This window comes from Polistes canadensis, unplaced genomic scaffold (assembly GCF_001313835.1).
Source record: "Polistes canadensis isolate GaletaPanama2010 unplaced genomic scaffold, ASM131383v1 scaffold_368, whole genome shotgun sequence".
NCBI lineage: Eukaryota > Metazoa > Arthropoda > Insecta > Hymenoptera > Vespidae > Polistes > Polistes canadensis.
In genome coordinates this window covers 1-15,494 of record NW_014569915.1, presented here as the reverse complement: position 1 = coordinate 15,494, position 15,494 = coordinate 1, and the positions used below count along the sequence as shown (strand labels likewise).

General features: G+C 29.2%; 4 protein-coding genes and 1 non-coding gene across 9 annotated transcripts; 3 read left to right on the top strand and 2 right to left on the bottom strand.

The window, feature by feature from the left end:
• Positions 1-142: 142 nt before the first annotated feature.
• On the bottom strand, positions 143-1,334 carry LOC106792009 (putative oxidoreductase GLYR1 homolog). Its single transcript, XM_014758096.1, has 3 exons — positions 1,221-1,334; positions 1,075-1,111; positions 143-232 (listed from the first exon to the last, which is right to left on the bottom strand). Exons 1-3 carry the CDS (start codon positions 1,331-1,333, stop codon positions 143-145), a joined length of 240 nt encoding a protein of 79 aa, XP_014613582.1. The 5' UTR covers position 1,334.
• A 409-nt stretch (positions 1,335-1,743) lies between these two features.
• LOC106792015 (NEDD4 family-interacting protein 1) lies at positions 1,744-4,529 on the top strand. Of its 3 annotated transcripts, XM_014758108.1 has the most exons (7): positions 1,744-1,844; positions 1,922-1,983; positions 2,540-2,689; positions 2,762-2,902; positions 3,004-3,127; positions 3,587-3,772; positions 3,834-4,529. In XM_014758108.1, the coding sequence occupies exons 2-7, from the start codon at positions 1,957-1,959 to the stop codon at positions 3,935-3,937; spliced, it is 732 nt and encodes a 243-aa protein (XP_014613594.1). In that variant the 5' UTR covers positions 1,744-1,844; positions 1,922-1,956; the 3' UTR covers positions 3,938-4,529. The 3 variants fall into 3 exon arrangements, with proteins under 3 accessions (XP_014613594.1, XP_014613595.1, XP_014613593.1); XM_014758109.1 differs by lacking the exon at positions 1,922-1,983 and having other exon boundaries at positions 1,782-1,844; XM_014758107.1 differs by having other exon boundaries at positions 1,792-1,983.
• A 590-nt stretch (positions 4,530-5,119) lies between these two features.
• Trnaq-cug lies at positions 5,120-5,191 on the top strand. The gene has a single exon. It is a non-coding gene; the product is annotated as a tRNA-Gln (tRNA).
• Positions 5,192-5,418: 227 nt separating this feature from the next.
• On the top strand, positions 5,419-7,678 carry LOC106792014 (peptidyl-prolyl cis-trans isomerase D). Of its 2 annotated transcripts, none has more exons than XM_014758104.1 (6): positions 5,419-5,791; positions 5,991-6,128; positions 6,200-6,498; positions 6,572-6,706; positions 6,806-7,060; positions 7,124-7,678. In XM_014758104.1, exons 1-6 carry the CDS (start codon positions 5,707-5,709, stop codon positions 7,343-7,345), a joined length of 1,134 nt encoding a protein of 377 aa, XP_014613590.1. In that variant the 5' UTR covers positions 5,419-5,706; the 3' UTR covers positions 7,346-7,678. The 2 variants fall into 2 exon arrangements, with proteins under 2 accessions (XP_014613590.1, XP_014613591.1); XM_014758105.1 differs by lacking the exon at positions 5,419-5,791 and adding an exon at positions 5,813-5,914.
• Positions 7,679-7,767: 89 nt separating this feature from the next.
• Positions 7,768-14,401, bottom strand: LOC106792013 (centrosomal protein of 97 kDa). Of its 2 annotated transcripts, XM_014758102.1 has the most exons (12): positions 14,191-14,401; positions 13,796-13,947; positions 13,435-13,593; positions 13,254-13,355; positions 12,943-13,139; positions 12,623-12,706; positions 12,212-12,507; positions 11,941-12,033; positions 11,126-11,326; positions 10,312-11,050; positions 10,016-10,238; positions 7,768-9,859 (listed from the first exon to the last, which is right to left on the bottom strand). In XM_014758102.1, exons 1-12 carry the CDS (start codon positions 14,201-14,203, stop codon positions 9,263-9,265), a joined length of 2,856 nt encoding a protein of 951 aa, XP_014613588.1. In that variant the 5' UTR covers positions 14,204-14,401; the 3' UTR covers positions 7,768-9,262. The 2 variants fall into 2 exon arrangements, with proteins under 2 accessions (XP_014613588.1, XP_014613589.1); XM_014758103.1 differs by lacking the exon at positions 11,941-12,033 and having other exon boundaries at positions 14,191-14,399.
• Between the last annotated feature and the right edge of the window lie 1,093 nt (positions 14,402-15,494).

Genomic DNA, 15,494 nt, shown 5'->3' with positions numbered 1-15,494 from the left:
TCAATGTAAAGACTGATATACAATTAATGTGAAATTACTATTAAATAAACAAAATTAAAAAAAAAAAAAAAAAAAAAAAAAAAAAAAAAAAAGAATAAAACGAAAGAAATTAAAAGAAAAATCAAACATAAACTTGAACTTACTAATTATTAGTTCCAAAGAAGAAAATACATTGTACTGGTCCTCTCTTAGTATTTCCTGGTTTCTTCAAATCCTTTGAAGGAATGGATACCTTCGGATATCATGTTTAAATTAGTATGAAACAAAATAATATGTGCCAACAGAGTTGCATCATAGAACTAGTATAAAAAGCATCATATATTTTGACCAATTTAACTTATAAATATTTTGGATCCGAAGTTTCGTGTTAAGTGAGAATTTTGATTAGTATTACAAATGAGAAAAATATTAATGTATGAAAGAAAATTTTAAATATTTAGTTTGAATATAAATGTTAATACAATTGTAATAATTATTAGAACTGTTAAAGGTAATATAAATATCAAATAAATCCGACATATGTAAGTGAATCCCGTAAAGTCGTAGTTCCCGCGTAAATGCTTATAGGTGACTGAACGAAGGAGAGAACTATTGCGAACGATATAAAAACAGATAAGAGATGTGTGTTTGAACGTTAGTGAAGAAATATTACTTAATCACTTGTTAAAGTAGAATACGAAAAATAGATCGTATTTTAATCGCTAATATCGTAAAGGTTCGCGATAAAGTTGAACCGTACGCGTATGTGGTGAAAGAGGGGGAATTAAGGGGAAGCGAATTTAGGTTATATTTTTGTAACTAGCGCGCCAATTTGAATTCGAAGGTCGGGTGTGGCGGGAGATACGTAAGGCTCAGAAACAACACAGTGCAAGGTTTCTAGACGTATCAAATATGTGAAAAATACGTGAATTTCGAATGAAAACAAGCGATAATGGAAATTACAAGTCTTGTGGCTCTTATAAAATCCCGTACAATAACGATGGCGTGTTTGACTTCGTGGCGCGTTCCACTCAACGCAATGCAATAGTATAAAGTCAGAGAACCGTTACCGAGGAACTGACTTCAATGACTTACCCGGCCTGGCCATGGTGAAAATCCCTTCATCTTCGCCCTGAAATTAAGAAAAAAAATCAACGATCAATGATCACTACTCCATAAGCTTTCACAGATTGTTCATATTTAGAAAAAAACGATTGATTGATCACTCAATTAATACACACCATACCAAATCACCTAGTTTGTACATTTCAGACATAATCAAACTATCACCACTACTGCTCCGCTCACGAACGGCAAGAGACTGAATGACCAGAGCAGAGCGTCGTTTGTGCATGACGACGTGATCCAAATCATCCCCTCCACTGTGTGCTAGTCAAATGATCAATGATTATTTTTCTTCGAAGCGATTACCTTTTTATTCTCTTATTTCTAAAAAATTCTTTCTATTAGTACATCAAAATAATGTTAATGCATTGAAAATGTTTATCAAATATTAATATTACATGTAAATCTTCTTAATTCGTAAACTTCCGGTATCGTTATTATTCCGATATGCTAAAGTCCCGTCCTGCAGGCTCGTTTACAATACATAACATTCCAATACGAGACTTATCAATTTCTTTTGGTTTATTTTCAATTAAACTACACGTTTGAAACGTCTAATTGTCTTTTGTAAAAAGGACCGATATTGGCTATTGTACATCTTATGGGGATAGATTTTTTTTCATAGATATAAAAAAAAAAAATTTAAGAGATAAACATTAGGGAAAAAATGATTGACGTGAGCGGAGAAAAAATATAAAATTCACGGCGCTTGCAATCTTACCAGCTGTCAGCCATCGATTGTGAGAATTTTTTCCTATTTTACAAGCAGCATTTATCGTAATTAAAATTAATTTTCACCTTCTGCACGAAATTACAGTATTGCTAACAAGTTTCTTGCAAATCTGATTGGGAATGGATAGTAACATTCGTTACAATATGGTACGTGTCATGAATGTTACGGGACATCGTAAATATTTCATCTTTTGAGGGCACATAATTCGCTCCTCCTCACGTAATGCTTTGTGTTTCCTTGTCATCTGATAAACATCTTAGCGTTTTCTTTGAATGCATTTTTAAACAATATCTAGAAATATCATGTCACAAAACTCATATCTACGCGTTGACTAAGTACAAAAAATGTATGGATACATTGATCTTCCTTGATTATCACTTGTTTTACTACAATAAACTGAAAAATTTCCATGCCTACACTGTCACAAAATTCGTTCTTATAAATGAGTTAATGATTGTGATTATATTTTCTGTGATTATAATTGATATGTAAAAGAGAGTTAATAGAACGTAAAGGTGCATTGGAATTATTTTATAATTGACGTTTTTTATTCAATGTTCTCCTTTTGCTGATACTCTTATGAGAAAGAAAGAGAGAGAGAGAGAGAGAGAGAGAGATAAGTGAAAGTAATATTTCATTGCTCTTCACATATAGACAATAAGTTGCAAATTTAATGTGGAATATCTTAATGCAACATTTTAGCCATCCCAAACAAATGATGATACAAGTGGGGAAGCATCTATACGTAACGAAGTACCTTCGTTGACTGTAACATTGCCTACCGTACAAGGAGGTATGCTTAGTCATTCCAATAACGCATCTATGGCCCAGGCTACTGTTACTACTAGAATGGTAATATATCTATTCAATGTACAATCTTACAATATTATATGAACTTTAACTAACACTGTATTATTGTAATAGGCTGAGGGTGAAGAAATACCACCACCAAAACCAGATTTTTCAGCACCACCTCCTTACGAAGTAGCTACTAAACTACCTAGTTATGAAGAAGTACAACGCGAAAAGACATTACAAGGTGAACCTCATCCTCAATTGCACATGGTAAGCATATTCTCTGAAATATTATTTATCGATCTTATAATTAAGTTTTTTCTATTTTGGAAAATTTATGTTTATGATCTTTGTATTTATACTTTGTATAGCCTGGCAGTATAAGACCACCACAACAACCATTGACAATTCTTGCTATAGACACAGAAGCTACAGAAGGAGATCCAGAAAGTGGATTACTTGGCACTGATTTTATGTTTTTTACAGCATTTTTGGGTAAAATATATCATATTTCATTTTAAATCAAAACTAGTAGTATGACAAAATAACGAGATTATATATGAATTCACAAGAGGCGAGTAGTTAAAGTATGGTTACATTTAAAGTCGATAAAACAATACAAATAACAGAATTTATTTTGAAAGGACAGACAGAGTTAAGAATGGTTCTACGAACATTCATTGTTCGCGTGTATTTTCTTTTCGTTTTCATAGTTTTCGAAGAAAATCTAATATAATCCCTTAAATCAATAGAGAAACTCTATCTCCAAATTAAATAAGTCTTTATAAATGAAGAAACACATATTTTCTGTCTTTGAATTTACAACAGTGCAGTATAGCTAAGTATTTTGAAACGAAATTAAAGAATATTTTTTTTATACTTGAGATATTAACTACTCCGCCTCTTGAAAATTTATATATTACTTATGTTAATTAAGATACGTTTTCTTTGCAGTTGCTTTCTTATTCAACTGGATCGGATTTCTTCTTTTGATGTGTTTCTGTCATACGATTGCTTCTCGTTACGGAGCATTATCTGGTTTTGGCCTTTCATTGACAAAATGGACATTGATTGTTAAACATTCTACTGATCTTGCTTCGCGAGAAAACTCATGGCTATGGTGGTTGATAATGGCATTTGGTTGGTATAATTAATGACTTTTAAATTAAATGATTATATGCTAATGGATTTGGAATTATAGGTCTCCTAATTTGCGTACGCGCCATCATCCAGTATTTGAACATCAAGCGTGGATGGAGACTACTTTCTGGTAGTGCGCAAGAACGCTTACTGTTTTTCTATTAAGTTTTTAAACATGCACTTTTATCAATCTTGGCTTTAGAAAAAAAGCAGCATTTCTATCTGGGGTTGTACTTGTATAATATATAATCGACACCCATTAAAATGAATACTTTATATAGCTCTTATATTAATCAATCGTAATAAACTAGTACAGACAAATTTTCAATATAATTTGCCTAATACACTTCTTAGCAAGAATAATAATTCAAAGTGTAATAAGGCAAATTAATAAAGCAAAGAAGTCAAAGTAAAATTAGTTTTGCGCACACTACCCAATTGTTACAAAAGTAGAAGAAAATCTGTACATTTTCATTGTTCAACTGGCACGGTACAATGCTTCAAACAAAAAAAAATAGAAAACAAAATTATTTGTGCATTGATTTGTGTGTGCAATATTGTTCAAGATACCAATAACTATATGATGTGTGCTATAAATAAAAGTATTACTCATAAATATGATATTATGAGTGAGAGAATTGTTTAAAGGCCGAGGTGTACGAGAATTGGTTAAAAAAAAAACAAAAGTATTGGAAACAATAGATTATTAAATACAGAGGGAAAAATTTTTGATAGTGATATTGTGCAATACACGCTAGTACTAGATAGCTTTTAGATATTTCACTATATATGATTCTTATATCCCAGTAAATAATTGCTTGTTTACATATAATGAGAATATGTATATATATATATATATATAATATGTATATATATACATATATATTCTCTATATATATATGTGTATAGACAGAATTCCTGCCGAATTCATATGTATAGGTTATCAATATTAATATTATACATGAATACATTAAAATTATTATTATTATTATACATAACGGTATGCATTATTTGTTATTTTCTCTAACATTTCATTATTATATTTCTATTATGAATAGAAAGAGGAAGAGAGAAACAAACGAACGAATAGAAAAAAGAAATGCATTAAATTTTTGTGTAGAGTTCAACTCTTTTTAAACGTATTCAGCTTTTGTTGAGAAAATTAATTTATATCTCATATTATATATATATATTTCTACATACATAAAAATATATTTAAAAAATCACATTATAATATATAAAAATATATTTTATTTTAAATATATTTCTTTAATTAAATTACTATATATTTTTTGTCATTAAAAAAAAAAACCAACTATTATTGTATAATGCATCGTCAGCCCGAAAGGTCCCATGGTGTAATGGTTAGCACTCTGGACTCTGAATCCAGCGATCCGAGTTCAAATCTCGGTGGGGCCTCTATTCGCGATAGATTTTTTTTTTTTTCTTAATTGTGATTTAAATTTTGATAATTAATTTCTGTAATAGGTAATTAGAGGCTAACCTTTAGTACGATATTCAAAATCGATGATTCAAAATGTATGCATACGTTTATTTTATAGACTTATTTCATATTAGAGTTAGTTTTTTTTTGTTTTTTACGATGTTGTTGCCATCTATCCTGAGGAAAAGTAATAACGTAGTGCAATATGCATCGTTGAAGTGGAATTGTTGATATCGTCCATAGTTCAGCAGACGTAACGGAAACTGTTGAAGGTGTTATCATCCTTGAATTTTTATAGTTAATGTAAATAATTCATTACAGATAGTTCATTTTAACCAAATGCTAAATCTATCCTTAAACTTATTTATGAGATAATTTTATATTTTTTTAACGATATTCTTACGATGACAGTAATATCTTTGTCAATGGTATAGTAAAATTGTTCACAAATTAGTATATGAGTATAATTGTAAGCCTAACGAAATAAAACATGAAGCATCCTTTGGAAGATCAAGTGGATAAACTTGAAAAGAATCCATTAGTGTTTCTAGATATTGCGGTTGGAGAAGAAAAAGGTATTTAGGAATAGAAATTAAATAATTACAGAGAAGAAGGAAGATTATGTCATTCTATGGCGCGTGATTAACAATTATTTGATTGTTTTTCATTCATAAAGTTGTTCGTACGTTTAATGCTTGGTAAATATTAATACTTTTTAACAATGGTCAGAGATTAGTATTACTTATACATTTTTCTTATTTCATATCAATTTAGTTGGAAGAGTTGTAATAGAATTATTCAAGAATGTTACACCCCGAACCGCTGAAAATTTTCGTGCTTTGTGCACAGGGGAAAAGGGAAACGGTGTTAATAATAAAAAATTACATTACAAAGGATCAATATTCCATAAGGGTACGTATTACAGTAATTACTTTCAAATTGCATATGTTTTCTATTTATTAAGTTTGCTTATTTGATTTCAGTGATACCGCAGTTTATGATTCAAGGAGGAGATATTATTAATTTTAATGGAACAGGTGGTGAAAGTATATATGGTCTTCATTTTGAGGATGAATCTTTTCAAATTTCACATTCGCATGGAGGATTATTAAGCATGGTAAATGAAGGCCAACCTAATAGTAACAGTTCTCAATTCATCATCACTACTGTTCCTTGTATACACTTAGATAATACCAATGTAGTTTTTGGTAAAGTTATCAAAGGTATGGGAGTGGTACTAGAAGTTAACAATCTACCAGTTGTCAAGGATCAACCTGTTGAGGTAATTCTCTTATGGTGTAACTAAGGTATCATCAGTCATAGAATATCTTGTAGAAAATTATTACTATTTTTAGAAAATTCATATAACTGATTGCGGAGAATTGACAAGAGGAGAAAATTGGAAATTGGAGGAAAATGATGATTCCGAAGATGTTTATACACCATGGCCAGAAGACTGGGATTATGAATTGAGTACTGATACACTGACTGTAAGCATTGATTTTAGATCAATTTTATCGATATCGTTTTCATTTTTTATTTCATTTTATATAAAATTATGATGCTTTGATAATTAATAAAATTTGTAGTACAAATATGTCTCGGAGGTTGTTAGAAAAATAAAAAATTCTGGAAACCATTATTTTTCAATGAAGAATTATGTAGATGCAGGCAGAAAATATAAAAAAGCATTACGTTATTACGAATGGATGATAAAAATGAAAAACGTGCCTGATACTATGGAAAATTCTATGAAAGATCTTAAAGTAACAATAATGTTAAATCTTGCTGCTGTACAATTAAAAAAAAAAGATTATCGCAGCACAGTTAAATTATGTAGCGAGGTAGGTTTTTTATTGTTACATAAAATATTCATATTCTATATTTAATTTTGATATATTATTTAGGTCTTGGAAATAGATAAATCAAATGGTAAAGCGTATTTTCGAAGAGGACAAGCACACATGGGTCTAAATGAATATGATGTCGGTTTAATGGATTTAAAACGTGCACTTGCTGAATGTCCTAACAATAAAGATATTTTAAAAGAAATAGAAAAGGTGAAAAAACTGATGAATTCCTATTTAGTAGTAGAAAAAGCTACCTTTCAAAAAATGTTCAAAAACTAACAATAATTTTAATGAATTATCGGGATAATAAATTTTATGATAGTAACGAATACACAAGCATGACAATTATTATGTGTCTGAAGTACAAATTAGTATAAAAAGAATAAATTCACATAGCATATAATTTTGTTAACTGTAAAATAACATAGATGTCCATCGCATATAAAAAATTTGCCAAATACCATTCAAGTACTTGTAATCGTAAATATAATAACAAACGGCAAGAAATAAATGCCAGATACAAATACACAATTTCTACGATTCAGCAGATTATAGATGCTTTATATCAAGTAAATAAAATATGTGGGATGTAAAATAAATACAAATTTGTATGTTTATAAATTCATGTACTTTCTTCTTCTTTGATTTCTCATTTGCATCTATTCAACTTAATGCTGACAGAATATTAAAATATTAGATTATATTTGTATGGCGAACTAATATCATGCAATGAAAAACATAGAAAAGCAAGTGAATAATTCTAACATAGCGCACACTGCTTTACATTGATATTACTTGTAATATTTACGACGATGTATATGAAGATATGTTTTTTATTTTTAATATATTATAATAAAAAATAATTAAAAAAATATAAAAGAGATAAAATTTAAATAAAATAAAATAATAAACGTTTCACCGAGTAAGATGTTTTTAACATTCTATCACTTTATAGAAATCCAAATCCATGTACATTTTTTTCATCTATTAACACATTGTAAATGAATATTTTATAATATCTTAAATTTGTTAAATTTTAATACAGTAAATAATAAACGGTGACAACATATAAAAATGAGATTAGTGAAATATTCAAACTGATTTATATATACTCTTTGAGTATATATTTTTTGAAAGCAGTGCTTGCTTGTTATATTTATGTGCTTACAATCACCACGTGAAAGGTGTACAGATATATGCAAAACTGTATTAATGCTAGATTATTGAAATGAAAATATAATTCTATTGTTTAATAATATCGATCGTTAATTTTCAGTATAACATGCATACCTACATAACAATTCTATAATTAATTAATAAGTAATATGCTTAAGTATGCGAACTATATAGGTTCTATTGACTAGAGAATAAAAGTCTTATGCCTCTATCTAAGCTGACAATCCACTCAGTTTTGTTTATAATAATATTACTGACTTGTTGTCATCATCGGAATCGATAATTAAATAAATAATAAATAAATTAATAAGTTATAATTATAAATTTGTTAAATCTATAATTATACGGTATTTTCTAGCTTTAAAAAATGTTCATATGAATAAAATTCTATCTTCATATACACAATAGCTACTTATTTCGGAAAATTGACAAATGGCATTGGCCATAATAATGTCAAATGTGCAGAATTGATATTTCTGTACACTCCAATATTCGATTAAATTCTTTTAAAAGAAACGAGATCTTTTTTTAATACCGAGTGCTAGGAATGTTTATTTTGTACATCAATAAACTGTCTGTCCTGTACTTAAATACATGGACGGAAAACTTGTTCAATTGCTTTTATAAGTGCAATTAAACTTGCAGATCAACGACTAATTGCTTATAAGTATATACTTTTAGTTTTCCTTTAACCATGTTAATTATATTATTTAAAAGGATGTGTGGCAGCTTTTTAATTCCTGATCGGTATTTTATCATTTTTTAAAAATGGTAAAAAAAGCGCTGCTACTGAACATACATCAATTTTTATAATACTACTACATATATCATATGTCATTATGGCTACGATTAGGAGCATTTCTTTTCAATTATTTACAATATTCATTTTCCTTTTCATATTTATCAATCATACTGCACACAGAGCAATATTTTTTTATATTTTTCCAAAAATTAAATTCACTTTTCGTAGCTTATTATTGAGACATACAATTATAGGAGCTTCTAGCGATTCAATCATATTTAATCAGCAATTAATGCTTCTTTTTGAAAGTCGTTGGTATTATTTTGCTTCTCATCATCTGCTACATTTGGAACAGAATTTTCAGTTTCAATAAGATTATGCAATTCCTTGCACAATGTTTCTTCGCAAACCTCACCTCCGATCTCATTATTATCAATTATTCCTTCATATTCATTTGATATTTTACTATCTACTACATCTCGAAATTCTGGTTCTACGATTTCTTCACAGCTCTTGAACATATCTGGATGTTCAGTGGAATTAAGAAGTTCTTGATTTTCATTAGAATTTAAAATATCGGTGTTTACTTCATCATCGGTTGTATCGGTGGATTGGGATACTTTTTTAAGAACACTATCTACTAAATTGGACGCAAAGCTTTTGTTTTCATTTCCCTCGTGTATTGTTTGATGTATTGGCAAGGATTGAGGTCTGTTAGGTCTAGCATAAGGAAATGTATTTTCTTCGCCAGCGGGTGTATGAACAGCTGAAATTTCTGTTTGAGTTCCAACTCCATTGTCAACTAGTATTGTTTTCGGTTGCATAGTTGACATGCACCGTCTTATTTCTGACATTGAATCTTGTAATTGTTGTACCTATACACACATATCTAGATTATTATTCATATATAATCATATAACAAGTTGCTAATGACTATGCAATCAATACGATTTTAAATAAGAGGCGGGAGGAAGAAACAAAAAAATAATAATTATGTCATACGAATTATTTACATAATGATATTAACTTACCTGAGTATGCAATAAATTGCACGTTTGCGCTAGATTTGTTACAACATCTGCATTCGGTTGTGCAGTAGTTTCGCTCTCATTACTCGTATTTTCGCGATTACCTCCGGGCTGTAAACTAACGACCTTTTTCCATAATGCATTAATAGCTTGCATTTGCAGCAATTGTAATTTATGTTCGCTTTCCAATGCAGTTCTTGTTGCTTCCATGTCGGTAGATAATTTTCTAGAATATCAATGACCATTTAATAACATAGTCAATATTTTAATTTAATATAGAAACCAAAAAGAACCCTTACTGAATATATTTATTTGTTCTCATCATTTCAATAGTCTTTAGTATAGTAGTTGCTTTTTTATTAAGATTTCTAGTGTGATAGCCTCTCCACATTCTTTGAATGCAAATAGCTGCCTTCTCAGTACGATCTTGATCTTTATTACTATCCTCCTGCCGTCTTTGTATTGCTCTACTTCTAATGCTATCTAATTTTGCTTGACATACTTCGCTATCTTCGTCACTACTAAGTGCCGCGTTATCTCCATCTCCGTCTTTCCCTCTTTTTATTAAGCTAGATTTATTTCTGTCGCATGCACTTTTTGGTCTTTGTATGTTTCTTCCCAAATAGGGTGAACCTTTCGAGCTACGTTTAACAGGTAATGTTTTGCTCTGTACATAATTGTTGATTTTCACACTGTGAGGACATTTTCCATTAGCATTTGTAATAATTGGTTTGGCTATACTCGGTTTTCCAATAGAGCAATTAGTTGCAGAGTTACTCTTTACGAGTGCGTTTGCTTTCAAAGCACCAAGATTCGTTTTTGCCATAGGATTTACCGTATTTATTATAGGAATCGCTTTTGCATCTCCATCTGTAGAAGTTTTCGCGGGAATAGTTATCTGACATGGTGAATTTAATTTACTTGGTGGAGTTTTAGGTAAAACTTTAGATAATCCTGAAGGTGGTCGAAAATCTGGACTCATTAAAGATTCTGGAACTGGCACTAATTTTGTAGCAGCTTGTAAAGGACTTGACGTTTCTATAAAACAAAATGATTTTTATACTATTCCAACTTGAGTAATTTAAAAATGTCAAATTTTATTTATAATTGTACCTTCCATATCTTCTAATCCAGAATTATTAATTGTTTTATTATTTAAAGTATTACAAAGCATATTTGGATCTAAACTTTGTGTCATCAATGATTCGTGATCATTATTAAACATAGTATGACAGGAAGAAACCATAGCATCTGTATGGCAACTGGAAACCATTCTATCTGGTGACCTCATCCTTATAGAATTTCTTGATGAATCTAATAAAATGTAACAATGTTAGGAATATATAGTATGAGCTACAAATATAATAAATACATTCGTATAATATACTGCTAGCAATTGCTAGCAATTGCTAGTAAAAGCGTGCAAATAAAACCACGATTAGTAATTTAATTTGAGGCACTAAAATGAAACAATTTAGATAGAATGTTGAAATATATAAAATATTGATTATTTTATACTGTTAAATGCACCTAGATAGCTTACAACATTGTCTTTGCTTTCATTCACCAAATTCATTTGCTCTATAAGCTTAAAAAAAGCAATTGCTTAAAAAATACTATGCTTGAAAGATACGGATGTGTGTAGGATGGGAAAAAAATGGAAAATTATTTGATATTAAATATATTTTCAAATTTAATAAATAATATTGAATTATTATATTGATAGTAAATGTAATGGCTTGTCCGTGATAAATTTTTATTGAAGTTATAATTATATTGTGACTGCTATCGATTAAAATTATCAACGTTTGAATAATTTAAATGTGTATTTGTAAATAGAAATGATTTCTAATTTATCGCTTTAATTCCTACACACATCTATCACGTAACCATAGATATATTAAAATCTGCTCTTTGACTTAGGGTACCTTTGCAAGGTGAATGGCAGACACAGTATTTAGCCTCATAAAATTTTGGTGATTGTAAGCATTTATCTTCATAGTATGTCAACATTGGTGTAACTAGAGAAAACAGATTATGACTAAGGACGTATGTACATATTATTGCTATGGTTGCATCCTACTATTATAAATTAAAGTTGGCTTAGCAAATCCTAATAATTGTTATCAAAGAAAAAAGGTTGTGTGAATTTCGCATATAATATAATACAATAAAAGTAATAAGACGATGATAACTCACTAGGCCTTCTTGGAGAACTTGTCCTGTTATGATTAAGTCTACGTCTAGCAGCAGGAGAAGGAGTTACTCCAACGCTACTTAAGCTATGTACACTTCCTGTGTCACTCTGCTGACTGAGTTGCTGCTGATGATGTTGCGCTTTACTCAAAATTAGCCTAAGTTTCCTGTCAGTTTCATTCTCTAAAGATTCCCCTGAAAGGGGACAGACGGATGCTAAATACTGAGCAAGAAGTGCATGCTCACCGACACGAAATTGTCTTCCTCTTCCTTGAGAATATAGCCATTCTGCTTTCAAACTATGTCAAAATATTATATTTCCATTAAATAATTAATATTATTTTATATAATATATTTGTATTTTATATTTTATTAACTAATGTGTTAAATGTCTGTATTTCTAAATATACCTACCTTTCTATAGGATCCACTGGATAACCATCAATTGATTTGAGACTCATACACCAATTGATAACAAATGGACGATAATCGAATCCACTATAAACTATGTGTTAAGAATAATATGCTATTTCTTTAATACTAAAAGCAGCATTTATGTTTTACTTGCATCTACCGCTCTTGGATAATATATTGTAATAAATTTTAATAGAATTCTAAGAATTATAAGTGACATCAAGAAATAATAGGAATTTAATCACATACAAATAACACTCGATTAAAACTAAATATCAGTTGGTAAGTAAGGAAAAATTATAATGCTATTGAAAGGATACATACTATTACCTGTTATACTGACACACGGATTATTAGCAATTGAAAAGTTGACCAAATTCTTTAAATTAGCTAAATGAGACATTTCATTCAAATCTGTAATGCTGTTATTTGCTAATGTAAATGTTTCTAATGAGGTAGGTAAATAGCGCTCGCATTGCCTTAATGTGATTATGCGATTATTATGCAAGAAAAGTTCCTAAAACATAACAAATATAATAATAAGAAAAAAACAAAGAAAAGAAAAATGCATGCAAACAGACACGATTAAAAAAAAAAAAAAGATTGACATCGAGTAGTTAAATTTTTATACCTTAAGATTACGCAAATATGAAATATCAGAAATGTGACTGATACTATTTTCAGATAAGTCTAGATGTTCCAACTTCGTATTCGAATGTAAATGTTCAATAGACTGAAAGCATTGCATTAATATTATTATTATTTTACAAGTTAGAACACAATCTACATTTATTCGACATGAACTTACTTACCTTTATATTATTACCTGCTAAACACAACGTTTGTAAGTTAATCATATCTTTGATACCCTCTATCGTTAATATACCATTATTAGCTAAATTAAGCGTCACAAGATTATGTAATTTAGATACACCATACATTCGTAGTAATTGGTTCCTTACTATTGAAAGCTGAAATTGATTAACATTACAGTAATTATGTCCATATACTAAATATTAAATACCATTAAGATTAATTCACATTTGCTATACCCAATAATAATGCTTATAGCAAAAAGGATATTGAAAGAATGAATTTTAGTATTATTATAATCTTACTATACAATGCCTCTAGGAATTATTGTAAACATTTAATTAAAGCAATAATGAATACCTTATTAATTCTGTGATATGAGTCAAGATTATCAAGACGTTGAAGCTCATTGTCATCTAAGATTAGAATACTGATTTCAGCATCAGATGGACATCGAGCAAGCTTCTTAAGACTTTGACCGCTTAAATCAAGCGTATCGCATACCAAGGATTCTAAAGTTTAAAATATTATTTTTAATAAACGTTATTAAAAGGAAACAGTAAAAGACTGTGAAATGTCAAAAAAAAAACACTTGGCATAAGAGGGTGAGATAGTTATGTTTCTTGCATGCCAAAAATCAATTATAAGCTTGTACATTACACAAAAGGAAAATCTAACAACGTTATGGTAAATATTTCTAAATTCGAATGATGTTTACTAAATAACATAGACATCAATTTTTACTGAACACTAACCAGTTGAAGCCATGATGATTACAATAACTCATAGACGCTATAAAGATGTCCTCGCGATCACTGTCACTCAGGAACATATATGTACAACTAGAACTTTTAAAACTTATCACTCCTATTTCATTTTTAATATTCAATACCTATGTTCATACGATCTTAACAATATAACTATTGATCAATACTATGCTGGTGCGTACACAAGAAGCCCATACGTTATTAATGAGAAAAACAATTTACAAATACCAAATTCATTCTTTCATTTTTGCTAATGATTATAAATTTGGGATTAAGTTTACATTATCATTATATAATTAAGATATGTAAATATATAATCGCTAATAAATAGTTTTTTTTACTACTTACAATAAGATTATGTTTATTGATTTTAAAATTATGCGATCAAAAATCCAGATGTCGCTGTCTAACTGCAGGGTGCATTGCGGAGTGGGGGTTCCTTCCCATGCGACAATATCACCTTTGATTAGTTATAAATGGATAGAGCAGGTAGGACTTTCAGGAAACGTGAGCTTGTCCTAGGCATTGGCCACAATACCAAGCGGTTTTTGACAGTATACTTTGATAGTATATGATAGTAAATGATATATTCATTGATAGTATAATAGGATAAGAAATAATTATTTTTAATTTTTAGTATATATAAACGTGTGTGTGCCTTCAGAAATGCATTTATATAAATATTTAAAAATGAAACAATTTAAGAGACAGTCAAATAAAAAAGAATCCATTGGTTTGATGATAAATCCAACGATGATCACCTGAAACAATAAGCAAACTATATTAGTAATACAGTCAAGTGATACAATTAGCCTAACATATTAATCGTCCAATTCGCAGATGCACTTTTCAATTGAATTCTCTATTTACTATATTCAAATCTCTATTTATCGTTGTACTGAAATTAAATTTAAACGCGTGATTTTACATTTAAAAATATAACTAATTAAGAAACAGAAAAAGTACAAATATTATAATAAGTTACTCTAATAAAAATAATATCTATAAATTATTATAAAATACTTTTAAACTACGTTATATATATAAAAGAAAAACTGCAAATTTAATAAAATACAATGACAGTAAAAAATTTTAAAGAAGAAACAAGATGAAAGAAATGACTGTAATATTTACTGAACGTTAATCAAACTTTAAAATTGAATAATACAAGATGTTTAMTATTTTTGACTTTTACTAATTAAAAACTTATGCATCTTTATGACGATTTTGATGGACACAAATTTGGTGTCCCAAGGAGATGGAATGGTCCATCATCTCCAATTAAAACTACA

Coding starts and splice junctions, on each gene's coding strand:
- LOC106792015 (XM_014758108.1), top strand. CDS start 1,957: ATGGATAGTAACATTCGTTACAATATG. Junction 1,984..2,539: donor GTAACATTCGTTACAATATG/GTACGTGTCATG, acceptor GCAACATTTTAG/CCATCCCAAACAAATGATGA. Junction 2,690..2,761: donor CTACTGTTACTACTAGAATG/GTAATATATCTA, acceptor TTATTGTAATAG/GCTGAGGGTGAAGAAATACC.
- LOC106792009 (XM_014758096.1), bottom strand. CDS start 1,333: ATGCACAAACGACGCTCTGCTCTGGTCATTCAGTCTCTTGCCGTTCGT. Junction 1,112..1,220: donor AAACTAGGTGATTTGGTATG/GTGTGTATTAAT, acceptor TCTTAATTTCAG/GGCGAAGATGAAGGGATTTT. Junction 233..1,074: donor TTTCACCATGGCCAGGCCGG/GTAAGTCATTGA, acceptor TGATATCCGAAG/GTATCCATTCCTTCAAAGGA.
- LOC106792013 (XM_014758102.1), bottom strand. Junction 13,356..13,434: donor TAGCAGGTAATAATATAAAG/GTAAGTAAGTTC, acceptor CAATGCTTTCAG/TCTATTGAACATTTACATTC. Junction 10,239..10,311: donor AGAACAAATAAATATATTCA/GTAAGGGTTCTT, acceptor TTGATATTCTAG/AAAATTATCTACCGACATGG.
- LOC106792014 (XM_014758104.1), top strand. CDS start 5,707: ATGAAGCATCCTTTGGAAGATCAAGTGGATAAACTTGAAAAGAATCCA. Junction 5,792..5,990: donor TGCGGTTGGAGAAGAAAAAG/GTATTTAGGAAT, acceptor ATATCAATTTAG/TTGGAAGAGTTGTAATAGAA. Junction 7,061..7,123: donor CAGTTAAATTATGTAGCGAG/GTAGGTTTTTTA, acceptor TATATTATTTAG/GTCTTGGAAATAGATAAATC.